The sequence below is a fragment of the Ambystoma mexicanum genome, chromosome 13 (assembly GCF_040938575.1).
Source record: "Ambystoma mexicanum isolate Mex_15411 chromosome 13, UKY_AmexF1_1, whole genome shotgun sequence".
NCBI lineage: Eukaryota > Metazoa > Chordata > Amphibia > Caudata > Ambystomatidae > Ambystoma > Ambystoma mexicanum.
In genome coordinates this window covers 774,807,953-774,832,719 of record NC_090938.1, presented here as the reverse complement: position 1 = coordinate 774,832,719, position 24,767 = coordinate 774,807,953, and the positions used below count along the sequence as shown (strand labels likewise).

Genomic DNA, 24,767 nt, shown 5'->3' with positions numbered 1-24,767 from the left:
CGGCTACGACTACTATACACATTTATTAATGTGACAAACTGGAGAAGATATAAGGAGTAAGTGAAGCAAGTAAGATAAGGCGGTAAGAGGAGCAGAGAAAAATTATCCAAGTTTTGTGCTAATGTTTAGAGAAGGGGAAATGGTCGGAGGTAAGTGCGAGTAGTTAGTAAAACTCTCTCAGAAAATATAATAATGATTTGTTGCCATGAGTCAAAAGTGAGACATAATTACAATGCAAGCATAGAAAGGAACATATCAGTGCACACATGCATGTGTATGTAGTTAGTGCAGCTGTCTAACGGGATAAAATAAAACTAATATAGAGCTGGAGACCATGTGGTTTGAAAAGAAGTCGCCAAGAGAGAGAACAGCAAAAAGAAAACCATAAAACAGTTTTTAATAAATACCAACATTACTTAAGACCTACCAATGTTTGTAAATAAACCCTTCCTAAATGCGCCACTAGGGGCCAGTGTTGGCCAGGGAATGGGAGACTTGCAGTTACCGAGAAAGCAATAGTAGCGAGAAAGAGACCTACCAATGGATGTAAATAACCCCTTCCTAAATGTGCCACTAGGGGCCAGTATTGGCTCGGGAATGGGAGACTAGCAGTTACCGAGAAAGATGGTGATTCAGAACCAAGTAAAGTGGCTTTCCTGCCATAGAGATGAGCCGTAAAATATAAGCGAAACTCCAAAGGGCAGGAAATATCACTGAAGAAATGACTCCACACCAAGCGCCTATAGCAGGACATTATATAATGAATATTGCACATAAAACTGATATTGAAAAGCCCTTCTTGTGCGGAAGCGGGTGACGTGTGAGCAAAGTTGCTACAGTTTTGCAATATAAATGTGAGAGCCGCATATATGGGGGTGTAGATAGGCTGGGGGGAGTAGTGGGGGTTGGTCTAAATCAATTAATTAACAGGAGACCCCACTGTGCCTCCCAGCTCCCTCTACTCCAGTGTAGACGCCAAATTACATCTGCAAAACCCCAGACACCGCTCAAACGAGGCTCCCGCCGAAACTCTTAACCCCCCCACCCCCCCACAACAAATATATATCACCTGGATCAAGATACCAGTGCCCCTCCCTTTCAGATACACGACAGTAACCCCAGCCCCCCAAAACAGAGAACAGTGTCCGCCCCCCTCCCTCATTTCTCTCCTCACTAAAAAGAGGAAAAAGTACCCCCCACTTCTTAAACATCCCAGGACAGCGCCCGAAAGAAGTAATGCCCCCCCCTTTGCAAGAACTTCAGTCCTGTCTACGCCCCCCCTGCAGAAGTAAACTGACAGCTGAGCCCCCCTACAACGGACACTGCAAGAGCGAGCAGTGCCCCCCCAATAAGGACGAGCCACTGCCCCCACAGCTCCCCCTTACCTTTATATACCGCTGGCCAGGGCCCGAATCCCCCCCACAGACACAGCCCCCCCAGTGCCGCACCCTCACAGACACATGGGCCCCTTATCTGCAGCCTCCCAAGTGCCCCCCTCCACAGACACAGCCCCCTTCACAGTCACAGCCCCCCTTACCTGCAGTTCCCCCTCACAGACACAGCGCCCCCTTTAGCTGCACCCCCCCAGACACAACGCACCCTTTGACCTGCAGCCCCCCCCCCTTCGCTGACCTCTCAGACACAGCCCCCCCTTACCTGCAGGCCTCCTCGCATAGACACAGCCCCCCTCTTACCTGCAGACCCCCTCACAGACACAGCCCCCCCCTCTTACCTGCTGCTGGGCTCCGCTGCTCTCAGTCCCCTCCTGCCCCCGGGAGGATCCGCAGCCCCCCCTTGGGGCTCCATGTCTCGAAGTAGGGCCGCAGGGTGCGGGGGAAGGAGGCCCCGGGGAAGGTGAAGAGCAGAGCCCGGTCCTGAGCATCGTAGACCGAGAGCCTGCCCACCTCATAGTCCAGGAAGAGGCCCAGGACCCTGGGGGGAGCGCGGGGGGTCAGGGGGGTGGAAGGGGAGGTGAGAGCCCAGTATTCACCATCCCGGAGCCGCACTGTCCAGACTCCTCGCGCAGGTGATAGTGTGATCTCCTCCTTCCTGGGCACAGACTCATCACACACCCCCAGGGTCCAGCCCGTGCTGCCCCCCACCTCCACCTCCCAGTAATGCCCCCCGGAGCTCAGCCCCTCCCTCCCCAGGACGATGCAGTGATTAGTGAATCTCTGGGGGGTGTCGGGCAGGTCCTGGGCTCGGGGTCCGCATCTCACGCTTCTCCCGTCCGCGGACACGATGAGCCCGGGATGAGCGGTGCCAGAATCCAGAGTCACCTCACCTGCAAGAGAGAAGCCCGGCTCAGAAACCAGCCAATCACAGGGCGCCAACAGCCTGTCAATCACACCAACAGTGAGAGCTCAGCCAATCACACCTTCCTGTCACCACACCTGCAGACCCCGCCCACAGCCCAGGGGGAATGCGACTGTTCCTCAATTCTTCAATGAAACCCCAAGTGACCCCCAAATTCAAGAGATAACGGGGAGAGCCCCCCTCACCCCCACCCACAATTCCCCACTCTCCACCTCCATCTCAGGTCCCAGGGGGGTCTTCGGGTCTGCAAGGGGGGCGATGAAAAACGAAGAAACGAGAAGAACGCAAGAAGGGAGGAAAGAGCGAGAAAGGCAAAGAGAGAGACACAGAAGAGAGGCAGGCAGAGAGGAGAGAGTGAGAAGAGAGGGAGAGATGAGACAGCAGAGAAGAGAAGCTGAGAGGAGAGTGGGAGGGAGAGGGACACAGAAGAGAGACAGGCAGAGAGGAGAGAGTGAGAAGAGAGAGAGAGAGGAGACAGCAGAGAAGAGAAGCTGAGAGGAGAGTGGGAGGGAGAGGGACACAGAAGAGAGACAGGCAGAGAGGAGAGAGGAGACAGCAGAGAAGAGAAGCAAGAGAGGAGAGTGGGAGGGAGAGGGACACAGAAGAGAGACAGGCAGAGAGGAGAGAGTGAGAAGAGAGGGAGAGATGAGACAGCAGAGAAGAGAAGCTGAGAGGAGAGTGCGAGGGAGAGGGACACAGAAGAGAGGCAGGCAGAGAGGAGAGAGTGAGAAGAGAGGGAGAGACGAGGCAGCAGAGAAGATAAGCTGAGAGGAGAGTGGGAGGGAGAGGGACACAGAAGAGAGGCAGGCAGAGAGCAGAGAGTGAGAAGAGAGGGGGAGATGAGAATGCAGAGAAGAGAAGCTGAGAGGAGAGTGCGAGGGAGAGGGACACAGAAGAGAGGCAGGCAGGGAGGAGACAGTGAGAAGAGAGGGGGAGACGAGACAGCAGAGAAGAGAAGCTGAGAGGAGGGTAGGAGCGAGAGGGACACAGAAGAGAGGCAGGCAGAGAGCAGAGAGTGAGAAGAGAGGGAGAGATGAGACAGCAGAGAAGAGAAGCTGAGAGGAGAGTGGGAGGGAGAGGGACACAGAAGAGAGACAGGCAGAGAGGAGAGAGTGAGAAGAGAGGGGGAGATGAGACAGCAGAGAAGAGAAGCTGAGAGGAGAGTGGGAGGGAGAGGGACACAGAAGAGAGGAGACAGTGAGAAGAGAGAGGGAGACGAGACAGCAGAGAAGAGAAGCTGAGAGGAGGGTGGGAGGGAGAGGGACACAGAAGAGAGGCAGGCAGAGAGGAGAGAGTGGGAAGAGAGGGAGAGATGAGACAGCAGAGAAGAGAAGCTGAGGGGAGAGTGGGAGGGAGAGGGACACAGAAGAGAAACGGGCAGAGAGGAGAAAGTGAGAAGAGAGGGGGAGATGAGACAGCAGAGAAGAGAGGCTGAGAGGAGAGTGGGAGCGAGAGGGACACAGAAGAGAGGCAGGCAGGGAGGAGACAGTGAGAAGAGAGGGGGAGACGAGACAGCAGAGAAGAGAAGCTGAGAGGAGGGTGGGAGCGAGAGGGACACAGAAGAGAGGCAGGCAGAGAGGAGAGCGAGGCGGGTACAAGAGATCTGCAGTGAAGAGAGGGAGAGACGAGACAGCAGAGACGCCGAGAGGAGAGTGGGATGGAGTCTTGGGATAGCGATACAGAAGAGAGGTGGGCAGAGAGGAGACAGTGAGGCGGGTGCAAGAGATCTGCAGATAAAAGAGGGAGAGACCAAACAGCAGAGACGAGACACTGACAGAACGGAGAGACAGACAGTAGAGAGACTCACAAAGGTAGACTGGAAACACGCAAGAGAGGAGACCGACTGTGAATGTCGGATAGAAATAGAGACATATTGCAGATTAAAGACAGAAAAGAGAGAGCAATAACGACAAAGAGACACGAGAGGGGAACCGCCGGAGATGCAGAGAGAGCGGAACATGGAGGAAAGGATGAGTGGGAGAGAGACACGTGAAGAGGGAGAGAGCAACATGGACATGATGAGAAGCAGAGAGAGGAAGAGAGGAGAGACGGTGAACGGGAGACCGAGGTGGTGGAACAGAGAGAGACACTTATAACCCCTCTCATATTATTCAGACCCCCCCCTCCCCACATCCCCCAGGCAGCCTCGTGATACAACAGAGTGAACTCCTGGAAAATCCCCCATCCCCCAATCCCCCCTTCTCTTCCGACATCTTTACACACCTCACTCCCGGCCAGAGAGTGCCCTGCAGCTCTGCCGAGCAAAGGAAGTGAAGGGGTGAAGAGACAGCACAGAGACAGACAGAGATCAGAGACAGCGACAGGTATAGACTGGGAGAAAAAGACAGAGTGTGACAGGCAGAGATGAAAGAGAGATCAGAAGGGAGGGGAGAGACCAAGCAGAGATGCGAGAGAAAAGCAATAGGAAGGAGAGAGACAGACTAGCACAGAGAAGCAACAGGAAAGAGAGAGACAGGCTAACCGAGGGAAACAACAGGAAAGAGACAGACTAACACAGAGAAACAGGAAAGAGACAGACTAACACAGAGAAGCAACAGGAAAGAAAGAGACAGACTAACACAGAGAAACAGGAAAGAGACAGACTAACACAGACACACAACAGTAAAAATGGAGACAGCTAACCCAGAGAAACAACAGGAAAGAGAAACAGACAAACACAGTGAAACAAAAGGAAAGAGACAGACTAACACAGAAACCAGAGGAAAGAGAGACAGGCTAACAGAGAAACAACAGGAAAGAGAGACAGACTAACACAGAGAAACAACAGGAAATAAAGAGACAGACTAACACAGAGAAACAGGAAAGAGAGACAGGCTAACAGAGAAACAACATGAAAGAGACAGATAGACTCAACACAGAGAAACAACAGGAAAGCTAGAGACTAGAGGAGAGAGAGTGAGGGCGATAAGCAGAGTGGAGAGGACGACGAGGCACAGTCGAGCGAGGGGAAAAGAGACATAGAAAGAAGAGGAGACAAGCAAGAAAGACAGAGAGACAAACTAACACACAGAGGAGAAACGGGAAAAAGAATGAAATAGCAAAGAAAGAGACATGTAGTGACAGGAGACCAGGAGAGAAAAGGGCGGGAAACTAACAGAGGAGGCCAGAGAAATACAGGCAAAGAGAAAAAGGCGACAAGAAAACAGCGACAGAGGGAGACCGGGTGAGTGACAGAGGAGCATGGACAGAAACTTAACCAGGAAGACACAAATGTTAAGACAGAGACAGCCATACAGGAGAGAGAGATAGACAGACAGACTGAGACAGACTGAGACAGAGGAGGGAATACAGGCCTGCAAAGGGGAGAGACACTAGGAAAAGACAGAGGAGGGCGGAAGAACAGAGAACATGGACTCAAGAGAAGCAGAGAAAGTAAAGATGGAGAAAAGGTGAGTGGGAGAGGAAGACATAGGGGCAGGGGAGTATCCAGCATTGCAAGAGCGGGGGGGTGGGGGGAGAGCCTGAAAAACGTCCTGCTACCTTTCCCCCAAATGCAGTGCGCACAATTCCATATGGTCTCACTCCCACCCACAAACCACCCACCCCGGCCCCAATCTACTTTTTTGGTAACATTAGTGGTAGATGGCATTTTACCACATAACAAATAATAAATAAAACTGCAGAATCATTACAGATGCAGGAAACTCATCTGTTAGAGCTCTGTCCAGGCTCTGGGGCAAAGTACATGCAAACCTCCTAATGTGCATATGGACTGCACCGACAGGAGTGACTTCCCAGAAAAGCACATCGCAAGCAGCATCCGCAGTCTCTGATACTTGGAGGCCCCATGGAGCGCCTTCAGAATAAGTTGCCATAAGTGAGCCAAGTGGCCAATAACTTTGTGGTGCAAAATCCCTAAATTGCACGATTGTTATTTATGCAGCAACTCTATAGTCAGGCTTTTTTTTAAATAACAGCATGATATATTAACATAAGCTCTGAAGTGGATCACAGGGCTGCAGATAAGACACAGTGTGATTAAATGATATGCCCAGGATCACACACTTTGGTTAAATGGTGAAACCGGGATCTGGATAATTTAAGCAACTCAGCACATCTTCCCAGTTTTAGTTGATATAGATATTTATTAAGGTTTCCCTTTGCATTTCATGTGCTTAAACAATACTTTTTTTTAAAGCAATGCCTTGGAAGCAAAGCACATCACATACGAAACTACCCTTTCATAATTAACTTTACACTATATACATCATTATAGAAATATGTTGGCTTTAGTTTTATTCTCCCCATCCTGCATGCAAAGTCACCATAGCATCATGCAGATTAATGTTAGCCTAAGAAATCCCCCTTGGGTAAAGCCATAGTCATGATTTCATAAAGCCTGCAGCATTATGCACCCTTTTCACTGCTGATCCCTCCCTTCCATGCACATTTCTAAAAGAACAAAAGACCCTGCTATTAGTCCACCCTCCCTCCATCAGTGCCTAATGGCTCACATTGAAATGCTCTGTTGACACAGAGCAACTTGCGAGCCCCTCTGCTGCTGCCCGGAGCTCGTTGGGACATTGTCCTGGCAGGGGGAAGGGTAAGGTGTCCTGATGCCAGGACAATGTGTGCTGAGCAGGAATTGCTCAGCACACATTGTCCTCCCAGCGGGACACCTTTCCGTGGGGCACCCTGATTGAGGTGCCGAACGGGAGTGGTGTCCCAGTGACAAACGTCCCGGTCAGGTTCTCAAAAGAGCCTGTGGGGGGGGGTGGGGGGGGCAGCTTGCCCTCCCCCCCCCACCCCCTCACTCGGTACACCACTGCAGAGGGGGCAGAGAATGGGGAGAATGAAAGGGAGATAGAGAGATAATAGGAAAAGACAGAGAAAAAGACACGCAGAGAGGAAATAGAGGGGCCGGTGACCAATAGGCAGACAGAAAGGGAGATAGAAATCACAATCACAGCAAAGGGAGAGAGGGAGAGAGGCAGGGAGGAGAGAGGGTAGGAGACAGAAAACTAAAGAGGAGGGAGAGAAATAAAGAACTAAAGGCAGGGGTGTCCATGAATCGGCCCGCGCCTTGCCCCCCCCCTCACCCCCACCTTCCAACAGGCGCTTCTCTCGTGTTTTTAATGCAAATGCTGGATAGTGCTTGAGATTCCATATGTGAGGGATTGGATGAAAGTATGAAATAAACCCAGAGGGACAGCGAGAGAAACACAGCAAGAAAGAAAGACAGGCAGAGAGAAACACAGCAAGAAAGAAAGACAGACAGAGAGAAACACAGCAAGAAAAAAAAGACAGGCAGGCAGGCAGAGAAACACAGCAAAAAAGAGGCAGGCAGAGAGAAACACAGCAAGAAAGAGGCAGGCAGAGAGAAACACAGCAAGAAAGAAAGACAGACAGAGAGAAACAGCAAAAAAAAACTGGTAGGCAGAGTGAAACACAGCAAGCACGAAAGACAGGCAAACAGAGAAACACAGCAAGAAAGAAAGACAGAGAAACACAGCGAAAAGAAAGATAAGCAGGCAGAGAAAAAGATAGCATGAAATAAAGAGAGCAACAGGCAAGGAGGAGCTATAGAGACAAGAAGGGTGAGAGAAAGACGAACACGGGCAGAAAGACAAGCAGATTGAGATGTAAAGGGTTGAGACAGGAGAAGATAGAAAGAAAACATAGCAAGAAAGAAAAGCAGAGACAAAGGAGAGGGGGAGAAAACTGTGCAGAGAAGAGAGAAGGAACAAGTTACTTACTTGTAACTGTTCTCCAGCGCATGGGTCTGGCATGGATTCACATGCTCATGAATATTCCCCGTCGTCAGGCTGGGAGTCCTCAGTAAAGAAAAAATCAGTTTCAGTTTCGTTTCCGAACTGTCTTTCTCCTAATAACCAATCACTGGTCTCTGGGTCATACTGCCCCCAGCCAATGACTGCCCTCTACCTAAGCCCCTTCTCTGGCAGCCATCTTCAGATTGGGTAGCACGTAAAGTGGCAGTAGGATCAAGAGAAGAGCCACAGAGGGGTAGGCGGGAGGGTTCGCATGTGAATCCATGCCAGACCCATGCTGGAGAACAACAGTTACAGGTAAGTAACTTGTTCCTTCTCCAGCATGGGGTCTAGCATGGATTCACATGCTCATGAATACAAGAATATATAGCAGTACACACATGCACAACCACAGGAGGTGGCAAGGCTCAACATTAAGCATTTCAACAACTCAACATTAAGCATCTCTTACCTCCTCACTAGGCTCACCTTCAAGCAAACAGGTTGCGCAGCACTACCTGGCCGACTCTGGACTCCTCCCTGGAATCCCGGTCGACGCAGTAGAATCTCGTGAAGGTGTGCGTCGACCTCCACGTAGCAGCCCTGCAGATGTCCAGCAGGGGCACACCAGACCGGAACGCCGTAGTAGCAGCGATCGCTCTGGTTGAATGGGCTCTCGGACGGCCGGGCAAAGGTCGGTTTGCCAACCGGTGACAGTGCATGATGCAGCCGGAGAGCCATCTGGAAATGGAAGCCTTCGAGAGGGCCTTCCCTTAGTTCACAGGTCCAAAGTTCACAAACAGCTGTGATGTCTTCCGAAAACTCTTTGTGCGGTCCACGTAGAACTTCAGCGCTCTAGCCACATCCAGCGAGTGCAAAGTCCTCTCAGCCGGCGACGAAAGCGACGGGAAGAAAACAGGTAACACCAAGGGCTCGTTGAGATGGAAGTCCGACGGCACCTTGGGCATGAAGGAGGGGTGCGTCCTCAGTACTACCCTCGTCTCGTGGAATGTCAGATATGGAGGCTTACAGGAGAGGGCCTGGATCTCTCCCACTCGTCGTGCGGAGGTGATGGCCACAAGAAAAGCTGTCTTCCACGATAGGAACTTCAGCGGTGCCGAGTGCAGGGGCTCGAAGGGCGGACCCATGAGCCTGGTCAGCACCACATTGAGCTCCCACGCTAGGGCCGGAGCCTTCACCGGCGGGAATGAGCGGAACAGTCCTTTCATGAACTCCTTCACCAGGCTGTTAGTTTAGAAATTACTCTACCATAATATAGGTAATATGTTTAGTTGGCCGAAAACCAACAACATCATATATTCAGCTTTGATAGCTTGATAGACACGAATAGTACGAATTCATGAGCTTGACTGAACAGACTCCATTTTGTAGAAATAGAATTTGCCATTTTGAATAACCTTCGCTCATTACTTTTCTGTTTAAAACTGCTTTGCTGTAACACTATTCTATTCCGTTGAAGCTCATTCAGGAGAGCGAGGCCACGAGTTACATATTGAAACATAATGCTGCCAAACCTAGATAGGAATGCCCCGATCTCCTCCCGCGCAAGTCCTTGAAAGTAAGAAGCGAGGCATTTAATCACTATACAGATGCCAGATGCCAGCTAGTCTCGCTGGTGTGGCATAAATGAGAAAAACAAGTAATTGATGGTTTGAATTATGCTTCATTCCACGGCCCCCCCTCGCCGAGCCTGGGCGAGCGGCCTGACCCCTAGCACATGAATAGAAACCAAGAGATAGCGGAGCCTGGAATGTGACTCTCCCCTGTACGTAGTCTGCTTGCAAGGAACAAGAGCAGTGTGTTCTATTAAACAAAGAAACATGTCTGTAGAATCCGCAGAATGAAACTGTTGCTAAAACCAAGGTCCGAAGGTGTCACATTTGTGTCATAATGGTCATAATTGTCAATCATCAAATACATTTCGCAGGAAATACATTATGGGCGGTATTGAACATGTCATAGCTGATAGTAAGAGCCTTGATTTGTATATATGTAACTGTTGTAAAATTGCTCGCTCTCTTGCGTCCTTCGAGGTCTGGTGACACACGTTGCGGAATGTGAGACCAGTTGGCCAACTGAAGCTCTTTGTTTTGCAATAAACCCTAGCTTTTGGGAATTGAACCTCGTGTCTGGCGTAATCATTCGTGTTTGGTAATTGTGCCTTGTTTCCAAAACACGCGGGGCCCCTAGGGGCCACGTCAAGGCGATGCGACGACCGCGCCGGAGTTCTGGTGTAGCGGGAGATAGCCGCCAGATGGATTTTGATGGAGGCATGTGCCAGCCCCGCCTTGGCCAGCGACAGCAAGTACGGCAGCACTTGAGGGGCCATGATCCGTAGGGGGTTGATCTTCTGTGCACGGCACCAACAGAGAACCTCTTCCACTTATGTCCATAGAACTTAAGAGTTGAGGATGCCCTGGCCTTTGCAAGGACTTCCTTGCAGTCCACCGGGATGTCGTAGCCTCCGAACTCTAGTGCTGCAGGAGCCAAGCCTGCAGGTTCAGCGATCCCGGGTCGTGATGTAGAATGGCGCCTCCTTCCCTGGCGTGAAGATCCACGTCCGTCAGCAGTTTGACTGGGGGGGACGCTGACATGTCCAGAAGGTCCAGGAACCATATCTGCCTCGGCCACGCCAGTGCGACGAGGATCATCCTGCACCAGGACCGTCTGAGTTGACTGATGAGTCGCAGAAGCAACGGCAATGGTGGGAACGCATACAGGAACAGGCCGTCCCAGGGGAAGAAGAATGCATCGCCCATGCTCCCCAGCTGGGGAAACCTGCTGGCGAACCTCCGGCACTTGGTGTTCATCGCTGTCGCGAACAGATTGATCTGGGGACTGCCCCACCGTCGGAATAGGAGATCCACTTGATCCTGCCGAAGTTCCCACTCGTGGCAGGAGCGCAGCTCCCTGCTGAGTGAGTGGGCGACGGCGTTTTTCACTCCTGCCAGATGAAAAGGTACCAGGAATATCCCCTGGGCGACGGCCCAGTGCCACAGATCCTGCGCTTCCCTGGATAGGGCTGGGGATCTGGTACCCCCCTGCTTCCGTATGTAGAACATCATGGTGGTGTTGTCGGTGAAGACCCGTACCACTTTGCCCTTGAGGGACGGAAGGAAAGACCTGAGGGCCCAGAACACGGCCCGGAGCTCCAGGACGTTGATGTGCAGGGACCTCTCCTCTGGGGGCCAAAGGCCTCTTCCGTGGAGATCTCTGGTGTGCGCTCCCCATCCCTCTAGGTAGGCGTCCGTCGTCACCATTTCCTGGTGCGCTGGGGTCTGGAAGTCCATGCCCGCCGCGAGATGCGCGCGGGTGCCCCACCACCGGATCGCATGACGGAAAGTCTCGTTGAGTGGGATCTTGTCTTCGAAGATTCCCGCCACTTGCATCCAACGGGCGTCGAGGAACTCCTGCAGTGGCCGCATCCGCAACCTGCACAGACGCACGAGGTAGATGCACAATGACATCATGCCGAGCAGGGACTTGATGGCCCTCACCCTGGCCACTTCCATGGTCAACAGCCGTTGTACCTTGCCCAGGATGGCCCACATCCTTTCCTCCGAAGGTGAGGCCAACCGCGCCACTGTGTCGAGTCTGGCTCCCAGGAACAGGGCGTCCTGCGACGGTACCAAGTGGGACTTTGCAAAGATGATCGAGAATCCCAGTTCCGTGAGCAGGTGGACGGTCTTCGCTGTGTGGTCGACGGCGTGTTCTCTTGACTTTGCTCGGATGAGCCAATCGTCCAGGTAGTGGTATATGTGAATCCCCTGCAGGCGCAGCCGCGCCACCACCGGTGCCAGGCACTTGGTAAAGACCCTTGGAGCCGACTTCAACCCGAAGTGCAGGGCTTTGAACTGGTAGTGCCGCCCTTGGACCACGAAAGTTAGGAACTTTCGATGTCCTTTGTGTATGGGGATGTGAAAGTAAGCATCCTCCAAGTCCAGCGACGATAGGAAGTCGCCTTCCTCCAGCTGTCCCAGCACGTGCTGAAGGGTAACCATCCGGAACTTCTGGGCTTTGATGTATTTGTTGAGACGCCGAAGGTCCAGGATGGGCCGCCAGCCGCCGGTCTTCTTTCGGACGAGGAAGTACCGCGAGTATACTCCGGAGCCCCGGACCGCTTTGGGACGAGTTCTATCGCGCCCTTTCTCAGCATGGCTCGTACCTCCAGAAGCAGCTGTGGAACGTGGTTTTCTTTTCTGGCCACAGGTGGGAAATGGGGGCACTTTCTTTGGAACTCCAGAGTGTGCCCGTGGGCCAGGGCATTCAGCACCCAACGGTCGGTGGAGATGGACTCCCACACGCCGACTAAGTTCACCAGCCGGCCTCCCACCGGGGTGCTTAGGTGGGGGCCCGATGTCACGGCCGGTTCAGTCCTGTTTCGCTGAGGCCTTGCCACCCTGGGCTCCTTGGCGACGACAATGGTAACCACCGGCCTTGCTGCGGCCTCTGTAAGCTTCCTGCGACAAGGAACGGGCAGCTTGGCGGTACGACGATGAACTGCCAACAAATCTTTTGGAGGCACCTTGAGATTTGCCTCCGGAGGTCCGAAAGGACGGCCGTCGTTGATGAAGAATGCCTAGGGCACGGGCCGTCTCGGTGTCCGCTTTGATGGCCTGTAGCGACTCGTCCACCGCTTTCACGAACAGGTTGTTTCCGTTGAAGGGCATGTCCAGTACCCTGGTCTGCACATCCTGACGGAAGTCGGTGGCCCTGAGCCAACCGCGCCGGCGCAGGCAAACGCTGTTGCCCATCTGACGAAAACCGGTATCGGCGATGTCCGTAGCTACAGTGATGGCGTGATCCAACACCACCTGGCCTTCTTGCAGGATTTCCAGGGCCTCCGCCCTCTTGTCATCCGGGAGGAAGTCCAGGATAGGGGCGATCTTGAACCAAAGCTCCCCATCATAGCGGGCCACGATCGTGAGGGCGTTGGCCGCCTTAATGGTAGTCGATGCCGACGAGATGACTCGACATCCCATGGCGTCTAGCTTCTTTCCCTCGCTGTCCGGCGGTGAAGTGGAGGATGATGCCGTCGCCCCTGCCGCTTTCTTCTTCGTAGCCGCGGAGACTACGGAATCTGGGGTCGGTTGCGCCCTGAGGCACATAGGAGCGGAATCCGGGACCCGGTACTTCTTCTCGTACCGGTCTCTCTTCGCAGGCGCCGTGGAAGGGTTCTTCAGAAGGGACAGACCCTTGTCCCATATGTCGTACAACAGCTGGACCGAGAGTACGGTTTTCCTCTTGGCTTCCCGTCATTGGTAAAGAAATCCCTCTTTCTTTTGTTCCTCGGGCACAGCTGGAAAACCTCTGAGGCCCTGGCGATCATGGCGTGAAAGGGGACAATTTCGTCGGGGGGGGGAGCCCGGGCGGGAGGCGACGGGAGATCCATTCCGTCATCGCCACCGTCGTCAGTCCCCGTCGTCGCCGTCTCTGTCCCGTCTCGTCTCTCGGAGGAGGGGATGGGGGTCAAGGCTGGAAGGGAGGAGGAGGATGGACTCGCCTCTGCTTGCTCAGTGGGCTCCCCGACGGTCCAGGCGCCGCTGGATCGTCCGGTGGGGGTAAGGGCAACCTTGTCATTATCTCCGTACACAGGGTCTGCAAAGCCATCAAGATAGCTCCTGAATTGTCCTGTGGCGTAGCCATCGGTTGCGACTGGAGCGATGGCTGGGGCGCGGGGTCCTCCGTTTCCTCCACGGCCCGCGGCTCCTCGTCGGCTCCACCGTTGCTCTCTACGTCCACCTTGTCGGGATCCTTCCCGTAGGTCCTGACCTCCTCGGACTTCTTGTCCAGGATAGCTTTGACACCAGCCAGCTCATCCTCGGAGGTAGTATCTGTGTCCGTTAGGGCTACTGTGCCCCCCCTTTCTCGTCCCAGTGTTTCACGGGGGTCTTCTCGATAGGCTGGAAAGATGTTTCCCTCCGGGGTGGCAGGGAAACTCTAGGCCCGGAAATCGTCTCCACTGGGGTAGCCTCCGCAGGCTTCGCCAGGGCCGCCACGACTCCTTCAATCGAGGCCTTCGCCGGGTGAATCATGGCCTTCACGACCTTGGGCGCGTCTGAGGCCTTCACCTTATGGGGAGGGTCACCCCCTCGCCCCCCCTTAGCTTTCTCTGTCAGGATCGACCGGGGCTTCTCCCGAAGCTTACCTGGGTTCTCTGACTTCCTTTTCACCGAGCCAGAGCGTTGGCTCGTGGATGATGGCGTCGGTGACATCGCGCACTGCCTGGCAGCCGAGGAGCCTGAACCAACGGCGCTCCCAGTGCCTGCGGACTTGCAGTGCTTTGCCTTTTGTTGGGCCCCCGTCGCCGGAGCGCCCTCAAAGGTCTTAGAGGACCGCTCGGACTTCTTCTTCTCACCTGCTGCTGGGCACTTCGCCTCCAGCCAGTCAGCAAGTCGTTTACGATGGTCCTTCATGGTCCGGACGGACATGTTCTTGCAGAACGCACAGTCCTCCTCTGCGTGCGACTTGTCGGCGTGTAGGCAGTAGAGGCACCGGGAGTGCTCGTCCTCCTTAAAGACGTTCTGCAGTCCACATCCTGGGCAGTTCCTAAACAGTTTGGATCCAGTAGGCGTCGAATCTCCTTTGTCCTGGGCCATGTCCGAATCGGGGTAGGCCTCAAAGGTCTTCTGGAATCCTCCAAGAAGTGTAATTCGACGAAAATCCACCCTTGAGGGGTGTAGAAATTTCCGAAACGGGTCCCTGTTGATCGGAAGAAGAATCGGTGGAGCTTGAGGCTCGAATTGACCGAAAAAATAAGAGTAAACTCTTTGAAAAAACGCAATACGCAGTAAAAGCTCGAGAGCTACAGCACGAGGACTCCCAACACATGAACGTGCAGTAAAAATCTGAAGATGGCTGCCAGAGGAGGGGCTTAGGTAGAGGGCAGTCATTGGCTGGGGGCAGTATGACCCAAAGACCAGTGATTGGTTAATAGTAGAAAGACAGTTCAGAAACGAAACTGAAACTGATTTTTTCTTTACTGAGAATTCCCAGCCTGACGACGGGGAATATTCATGAGCATGTGAATCCATGCCAGACCCCATGCTGGAGAAAGACCAGCACTGTATCTCTTACTGTTTCTTGTATAACAATTGTAACTATGTACCCCAAGTAAAGCTCCCAGATACCTTTGGGTTCAGCGTGCTATATAAGCAAATAAAACAAACAAAACAAAAAACAAACAAGAACGGGGAGAGGAAGAAACAGAACAAAATACACTGAGGTAAGAATGAGAGAAACAGCAGGAGACAGTACAAAGAAACAGATAAGCAGGGAGAGTGAGGGAAATGTGAAGAGAAAGAGTGAGTGGAAGAGAGAGAGAGAAAGAAGCAGGCAACGAGGACAGAGAGGAAGAAGCAGGCAGAGTGGAGAGAGAGAGGCAAATAGGAAAGAGAGGGAGATGAAAGGCACATGAGCACGAGGCAGAGAGGAGACACCGAGGCAGAGTGGAGAGAAAGGCATCTATGAGAGAGGTAGTAAAAGGGGGACCAAGAGCAAAATGCAGAGAAGATAGATGGGGAGCCAGAGAGGAGAGAGGCAGGGAAGAGGCAGAGGAGAGACAGACACAGGGAGAAAGAAGCAGACAAAATGGAAATAGAGGCGGGTAGGATAAACAAAGTAATAGGAGGAACAAGAGGAAGAGGCACAGGAGAGACAGGAAGCTACAAGCAGCGATGAGAGACAGAGAGACCGGGAGCAACAAGCAGCAATGAGAGACAGAGAGACTGGGAGAAACAAGCAGAGATGAGAGACAGAGAGACCCGGAGAAACAAGCAGAGCTGAGAGACAGGGAGAAACAAGTAGAGATGAGAGACAGAGAGACCGGGAGAAACAAGCAGAGATAAGAGACAGAGAGACCAGGAGAAACAAGCAGAGATGACACAGAGAGACCGGGAGAAACAAGCAGAGATGAGAGAGAGGGAGAAACATGCAGAGATGAGAGACAGAGAGACCAGGAGAAACAAGCAGAGATGAGAGACAGGGAGAAACAAGTGGAGATGAGAGACAGAGAGACCGGGAGACACAAGCAGAGATGAGAGACAGAGAGACCGGGAGAAACAAGGAGAGATGAGAGGCAGAGAGACCGGGAGAAACAAGCAGAGATGAGAGACAGAGAGACCAGGAGAAACAAGCAGAGATGAGAGACAGGGAGAAACAAGTAGAGATGAGAGACAGAGAGAGTGGGAGAAGCAAGCAGTGATGAGAGACAGGGATAAACAAGTAGAGATGAGAGACAAGGAGAAACAAGTAGAGATGAGAGACAGAGAAACCGGAGGAAACAAGCAGAGATGAGAGACAAAGAGACTGGGAGAAACAAGCAGAGATGAGCAACTGGGAGAAACAAGTAGAGATGAGAGACAAGGAGAAACAAGCAGAGATGAGAGACAGACAAACCGGGAGAAACAAGCAGAGATGAGAGACAGAGAGACTGGGAGAAACAAGCAGAGATGAGCAACTGGGAGAAACAAGTAGAGATGAGAGACTGGGAAAAATGAGCAGAAATCAGCTACCGGAAGAAACAAATAGAGATGAGCGACAGAGAGACCGGGAGAGACAAGCAGAGATGAGAGACTGGGTGAAACAAGCAGAGATGAGAGACAGATAAATGAGAGCGAGTGATGGGAGAATATGGACATCAAGAAAAAGCAGCGAGGGAAAAGTTGGAAAGAGGCATTAAAAAGGGATGACAAAGAGAATGAAAGCGAGAGAGAGAGTAGGGAAGAAAGACATCTGGTCATTTTGCAAAACCCTGGATGGGAAAAAGTGTAAAGACAGGCATTACACATGAAATCCTGTCTTTTTTCCAATGTTTGGGATTTTCTTTTTGTTTTCAGGAGACTGGGGCACTGAACAGAAGAACACTGTCCATCATATATCCTTTCTCCAGCCCAAAACAGCACACGGTTTAATACCAGCACACAATTCCATGCTGGCATTAAACCAATGGATGCCCTATGGACTCTGCCTGCTATTTACACCTGGTAAATGCAGGAGGATTCCACAGAAGCTCATGGTCAATGACTCTTGCAATCGTTCAATGTGGGAGGCGACTGCGCTTGGTCCTTAAGCTTGGATAACTGTGTGATCATCGCCAACAATGAGTCAAAGGAGGGTTCAATCACTAATGAACCTGCTAACAAATAAATAAAGAATGGTAAAGAGAGCAAATAGAAGGCGCACAAGAAAAAGGCTCATACTAAACAGGCTGATTTTAGCAGCAATCCAGCCTGAGCAACACGCCTGGCTTGATTAATTCCAGCTCCAGAGTTACTACCCTTGTGATCAATGATAAGGGTTCATATGGCACTCTACCATTAGAAGGAAATAAAACCAAAGTCTGCGCTTAACATGCTACTAAAAAACAAAACTACATCAAAAGGCTTCCAGCTGCTGAGTCCAATACTCTTTCCGCTAGAGGTGCCTCAAGAAATAAAGACAACATCGGCAGGAACTCCTGTTCACCCTAAAAGCACTGGCCCATTTATACAGACTACAGGAACTATTAAGTGCCAGCCATTACCCGAAGATTCCCACATTCTGGAAGATTTGGAAAACCCTTTTCCAGAGGACAATCATGGGATAACATCTAACGCCATTGCTTCGGACACGCACCCTAACGGCTCCACCTAATATCCGTCCATGAGGAAAATGGAGTCACTAAATCAGTAAATGGGAAGAGGGGCCTCTACCACCCTCATTCTAGTTCAGATGCTGACTGCTTGGCCCTCAAAGTACAGAGCCTTTTTTATGTCGGTCGGAACTATTATCTAAATCGAACAACCCTCTTCCATTTAGTTCATGACATCATTCCTCTGCGGTGTCTACAAAAGGAGGACATTGCGATTGTTGACCTCCTAGAAGACTCGTACTATGCTAGCGTGATAGTTTATTTTCACAATCACGCTGGACTAGATTGTGTCACGTCACGTGATGCAGATTTTGGGGCAATTAGGTCATGACTGTTCTATTGTTAAAGCTCCATCTAGAAAGTGTGGCCTCAATCTAGAGAGGGGGTACTGAAATCCAGTAGACCTGTTCCTTTGCTTTCTTCTAGACCCTCTACAACCAACCTATGGGAGGCAACCTAATTGGCCTCTTAGTAATGTATTGTTAGCGTCGGGCCTGTGCGGTGTGTGTGTAATACGAGTGTTCATGTTGTGGCCCTTCTTATTATGTAATTACTGTGTTTGGAATGTTCCGGGAAGGAGTATCCATGTATGTTTTAAAGTTTTATGATGTGTTGTGTTACATTATTTTCCCTTGCAGGTGGGACGGACTTGAGGGTGGGTTGTTGTTCCTCAAGATGGTGTGACTCTCGCCACTCTCTTCAGGGTTGGGGGGAGGGCGGGGGGGAGGCGGGAGTAATTTCTGCGCGATTTTGCAGTGTTTTCCCTGTTTCAAGAATTGGGACATTTTATTGCAACCATTTGTGGTCACAGTGTGTGTCTTGGTGGTTGCATGCGTGTTTGTATGCACAGTTGTATGGTGGTTGCATGTGTGTTTGTATGCGCGGTTGTATGCGTGTTGTGAGGTCGTGCATACAAATAACAGCGGGTGCATTGAAAGGCGGGCGGTTCAATGTTGAGTTGTTAATTATTCACATGAGTGTGTGCGTGTGGCATAGTATGTGTTTAGGGCTCATGGTGTTGAGTTGTGGTTAGGCTGTGTTCCTTGGGGCGTGGCAGGATACCGGCCGGGTCCTGTTTTGCGTGACCCTTGGATTTGGGGAGGTGAACCCATGTTATTTTTGTCTTGTGGGTGTGGTGTTGTCGATGTTCTGGGTTGCAATGTTGGTACAATGTTGGTAACTCGTTGTGCAGGGGTTAACGTGCACTTTTTGGCAATGGTTTGGTGCCATAGCGTTAGAGGCTGTGACTTGGGGTCACGTTAGAGGCTGTGACTTGGGGTCATGTTAGGAGCTGGGTTACGGGAGACTGTGACCTGGGGTCACGTGGTAGCTGGAGGTAGTAGGTGGTGGTAGCGGATGTTGTTGTTTTATCAAGTAGGGGGTTGTATCTGGGTAATAGAGAATGTGGCTGTCTCTTTTATGGTGTTTAGTTTGGCCTAGTGGTGTTTTTCTGCTAGGAGTTTGTGGAACGTGGGAACATTTTGGGCCATTGTGCTTGTTGCTCAGGTTTGGAGCTTGTTTGTGCTCAAGCGTGGCAGGCTTGAGGCCTCGAGGGGCAGCTTGGGGCGGAAGGAGGTTCGTGCACTGGGGGTTCGGTAAGTTAGTTTTGTCACTATTGTTGGGATGTTAGGTGTGGCAGGCCTAGTTCCGAGGGGCAGCTCGGGACCGGTGGATGTTCGTTTTATTGTTTTTAGACCTTGAGGGTTTTTGGTCCTGTTATGGTGTTCCTTGTTGGGTTTTATGGTGTTTTGTTCCTTTTGGTAGGAAGGTAGGGATAGCGGTGTCTATGGAAGTTTGGTGGGTTGGTTGTTGGTTAGTAGTGGAGTTCATGTGTGCCTGTGTAGGTGGAGTGCCAGATTAAGGGTCCGCGTTGAAGTTAATTTTGGTCGGACTGCGGTATAGTAGGGTAGATTTGATAGTTGCCTTAGAGGTACGGGTTCTTGCGGGTGATTGCGGACGTACTTGCTCTTTTACGTGTTGGCCACACGTTAGGTGTCAAGTATGGAGTTTAGTTAGTGTCTCGTGGTGAGGTTGGTTGATGTTCTCCGCTGAGAGGTTACGGGGGAAGAAGTGTTGTTTTGTTGTCTTAAGTTTGCTGACCTTTACGGGGGGAGAAGTGGTGTATTGGGTGTGTTGGCCCTTTACGGGGGGAGAGGTGTTGTATTGGGTCTTGGTGTGTTCAAGTGATAGAATCCTGGAATGTGGTGCGTGTGTGACGTGCTGGTGTTCGATGAGTGGCAGTTGGAGATCATTAGCTTGCCGGATGGGGTGCCATGAACGTACCGGTGCTTGTTGTACGCATCATCTTTAATTATAACACAATGCTATTACCATCACCATTGATGCTCTTGGGTTCAGCCATGTTTAATCTAGATAGGGGAGTACTGAAAACTAGTAGACCTGTTCCTTTGCTTTCAACTAGACCCCTCAACATCCAACCTATGGGGGTCAAACTTAATCAATCAACACTATCTCCCAGCTGACAAGGCAACGCTATTACTGTCGCCATTGATGTTTTTGAGTTAAGACATGTTGGTGTTCACTCTCCCTTGGAAGAGAAAGAGGGTCGGCTGCTACCAGCTGGCAGTGGTTACCTTCAATTCTACAACCACAAAATCCATATAGATCCTAGCTGCACTTTTACCATTTTGTCCTGGAACACCTGAGGCTTCTCCCACTTCACTGAACCTGAAGGTTTCTTAGATAACCTCCCCAATTTTTGTGTATTGGCATTACAGGAAATCTGGCTCCAGGATAACTTGGAAATCGGCAGCCGCCATTCCATTCAAACTATGGCTACAAGGGGACTCAAGGGCAACCAAAAGGACGATTGATCATTAGTGTTGATAATACTTACCAAATCACCAAGATCAGCACTTCAGGCGACTCAGTGCTTGCTGCTATTATTAATTGGGCCCCGAAGTGTGGCCATACAACTTCTCTATTAATCATCAACATTTATGATTTACTCCCAAGGCTTTATCATGCTAAACGGTCTTTGCCCAGGTGTATCGCCAGAGTGATATACCAGAGTGACTGACAATAGTGCATCAATTATCGAGTATGTCTTTGTAAACATCAACATGTACCCAAATATGAAGGTCTTAACAAGAACAGAAAGTGACCACTTTCCCCTCTTCTCCTATATAAATTACACTGAGCCAGCTCATGATAGTGACCCCATCAGCAACATTACTATAAATCAAGGGTGAGTTGGAATCCAGGTAATATTAATAAGGCTGTTTGCTTGATCACTGATCTTGAATTAGATTCACAAGCCACTTGCAGTGCAGAGGCCTTAATCAACCGCAGCATCGCTTTCCTGCTAGCTGCATTGCAGACGTGGGCCTGATTCAGAGGTGCATGTTAAAATGGAAAGGTGATGTGTCTCTGGGCCTGATTCAGATGTGCATGTTAAAATGGAAAAGTGCCGTGTCTCAGTAGAATGACACTTTTCCATGAGGAAATGGATTCTGATGTAATCCGGGAGTGGCAGCAATATACCAAGTCCGCCACTCCTGCAAAGTCAGGATTTACGGCATAGCAACAGCCTTGCTAACCACCTCACATGTAAGGAGCTGGCAAGCATGGGCGTAGGACATGGGAGGGACAGGGGGGGACAAATCCGCCCCACAATTTTAAGTGGGGGTATATAATGGCATTTATCCCCGAAGAATATGTAAGTGTTGTGCACAGTGCACTGCGTCTCTGCCACTGTCTGCAGTTGCATGCAGCGTGTGGAAATAATTCTGCAGGCTGCAGCCGTCAGTGTGCAAAAGTACACGTTCTGCAGACTGCAGGCTAAAAGTACTTCTGCTCGCTGAGTACCGCGCGCCTGAGCATTTGGTTGTGCCCGGGCCGGGGAACAAACTGCACGTGCCCCTGCGCAGTGCACTGCTGTGCAGCCTGCGTTTGTCCAGAGCGAAGTGGAGCAGCCAGGCAGCGACACGTGCTGACTGAGACTGAACAGGCTGGTGCCGGCCTCCGCGACAGCGTTTGGTTTTCGAGGGAGCCTAGAGAGAGACTCGGCTCAAGCTAAGGAAAGTGAGTAGTAGTGTGTGTGTGTGATGTCATGTGATGTCGGGAGGGGGGGTCGTCAGGTAACAGTTCCAGACCAATAGCGCCCACCCAAAGTCAATGGCACCCGGGCCCAGAATCGGGCCTGGGTATGCCACCAGTGAGGAGAGTGCAGAACGCATTGGGTGTCGCTGGTCTTGGCTGGCACTGTAATCTGAGCTTTTCCTCATCATTGTGCCCACCCCAAGTAAGTCACTCACGTGGCTAAGGCAGGCTGCCATACATCACGGGCTGTAATTAAATCAAGGGCCCGGGTCCAAATCAACGTTCCCAGTGGTGGCGCGCGAAGGAGCACAGAGCTCTGCATAGCGCAACCATGCCCCGGGCCTTTCTGATCAAAAGCCAGAGGAAGTGGTGCATGCTCCCGGATGAGGAGAGGGGCGAGAAGGTCTACATACCAGTGAGCTTATGGCCGCATGAAGTGACAGATAAGTCGGTTGCAATGGGAGGGCTGGGTTTGTAGGCTTTCCTGGAAGGTAACGTTTTATGATCAAGAGTGTGGGGTAGAGGGCGTGACGGTGCAAATAAGCATCCTGGGTGAAAGTAACAGTTCACCGTAACTCGGTGCCCATGGCAGTATTAAAACACCAATGACAAACATTACATAGTGGTTTCTGAGCTAATAGACCACACATCACACTGGTCTGCTATCTCGTGCAGCTCTGCTTGGCTATGGGAGCAATTATTGATTTTATGGCAGTTGTTATGGTGTACAACCACTGTGCCACAAACAAAAATATAGGTAATGCCTGGTGCCTCCCAGGGACAAAAGCACACATCTAGGTAATGTGCGGTGCCTTGCTGGTGACAGAAGAGTCTAAAAGTAACATATTCAATCTGGAGTGGGCAGCCGACACCCACTGACTGTGAGGTGGTAGTTTGGTGGGGTCAAGCCCTGACCCAGGGAATAGGCACATTAAAGAGTTCCTTCTTTTTTTCACAGGCATCCGTTTCTGAAGGAGAAAGATCCGTGGGGTTGATCTAACAACAGCATGAGCTTGACTTGTCGAGCTACCTGGCCGGCTATGTGTAAAAACTATTTGCAGAGCTTTTAGATTCGGCCCAAATCAGCCACCAGATGTTTGCCCAAACCCTGCTTTTTTGTCAAATCCCTTTACTTCCGCACTTTCACTTCAAGCCTTAGGAGCCCTCCCCAACCCTTGAGATCCCGACTCCCCCTCCATGCTCGTGGACAAGCATTGGCAAGGCCAACAGTTTTGATGTGTGTGTAAGCATGGGATGGGCATTTGCCAGGGATTGCCATAACTGTACTACAAGATCATAAGACTGCAACAGCGGGCAAATGGTGTGAATGTCTGTGCATATGATGGCAGTGCCTGGCAAATGCCTATCTATTGCCTATAAAAGTGCCAACACTGTTGGCATTGCCAGGGCCTTTTTAAAGAGAAATTCAATGCAAGGAACAGATGTGAGGACCAATATTTTTGGGATGTTAAAGGAAGCCTTTGCTTTCCATTCTGCATCACATTGCCTTCTGGTGCTTCTGGTAACTATAGGGCTGTAAGTCTGGGTTTCCAGGTAGCCACATTGGAAATGGGCCTGGCGGGCTCCACACCAACAAACCATCCAATTAACTGCAGAGCAGGTCAGTGTTACGCGACAACAAAGACAGTGGTAGAGGGCAGCAAGCGTAGGGTAACGTGTGTTTGCATGCCGATAGGACGTGACATGCGCTGCTCTGGGATAGGTCCAAGCTTAATTTGCATATGGCTGCAGTCTGCAACCGTTCTGTAATGGCACAAAAGAACTAAAAACGATGGCACGAAATGCTGCCCACTTGAATTGTTCAAACGGTGCAGTTTTTTGGTGCCCCGAGTGCATGGTAGGTGCTGTGCGAAACCGAATGTGTAAGATTGATAAACCTGCGGTCGCACGTTCGGGATCCTGGCAGCCGGACAGACTCTGTCTTTCACCCTTCTGAGGTCGATACTTTCAGGCCGCTTTTCCTTGTGTGATAATAACAGCAATTGTCTAGTGGGCGTGCGAGGTTGGGCACGAACCCTCGCACTTGGGAACAGTCGCAGTCCCCACAGACAAATCTGCAGCTATAGGTTACCCTGAGGGAAGGCTGAGCACGGCCGCGCGCCCAGTGAAATGGCCTTAGAAAAGAGCCCATTAAACGAACCGCTGCAGATCATGGAATTAAATAATTCACGCCCAGGGATTCTACATTTATACAAAATAAATCGACCTTAATTATAAATTCCTCTCAGCCTCATGGAGCCTCACCATTACGGAACCCAGGGTCTTTAGGTCCTTTAATCACTGCTTACTCAGTAGAAGTTCTGTCCCATTCAGCCGCAGCACATCCAGAATGCTGCCAAAACACACTTGCCTACACCAGCCTATGCCAGCTCCCAAAGATTGTGGGCACACAGCTGAGAAACAGATGTTGCAGCTGCCAATGCTCTATTGGTGTAATCAAAATGTCGGAACAGGGTCTCCTTTCAACCACTCGATTTATAAGCACTATCTGTGTCCTTCACTGAAGTCCTGGTAAAAACAAACATTGGCAAAGCCAGCAGTTTTGGCTTGTGTACAAGTATTAGGCATTTGCCAAGCACTGCTGTTAGACACTCAGGTACTCACACCACAAGTGACTTTGCTGACTCAAAACCCAAACTGTTGGCATTGCCAATGCTTGTTCTTTTTCAAATCAATTAGGATAAAATCAATGGAAGAAGATATTGGGCCGTTGTTTCCGGACCGGTAAACTATGAGTCCTTCAGGTGGGTGGTGTTACTCCCGCCAGGTGCCAGTGTTTCCACACTCCCCATTCCCATGGGGTCCTATGGGAATCCATGGGAATGGGGAGTAACGGAATGGCGGCTCCAGAATTACAGGACCGCCGGGGCTGTAATGCCCCGGTAAATCCGGCAAGTCTGGAGCAGGTAATTCATTCCAGGTCCGGTGGCAACCTGCCGGTTTTTCCAGCACGGTTACCGCCGGACTTGGAATGAGGCCCATTGTGT

General features: G+C 51.1%; 1 protein-coding gene across 1 annotated transcript in view; it reads right to left on the bottom strand.

Annotated features, from left to right (window-relative positions):
* Positions 1-24,767, bottom strand: part of LOC138521936 (E3 ubiquitin-protein ligase TRIM39-like) — a 136,020-nt gene that overhangs the window by 68,032 nt on the left and 43,221 nt on the right. The window contains exon 8 of the mRNA XM_069635110.1: positions 1,733-2,284. Within this exon, the coding sequence (XP_069491211.1) occupies positions 1,755-2,284 (530 nt within the window). The 3' untranslated portion in view covers positions 1,733-1,754. The remainder of the gene's footprint in view (positions 1-1,732; positions 2,285-24,767) is intronic.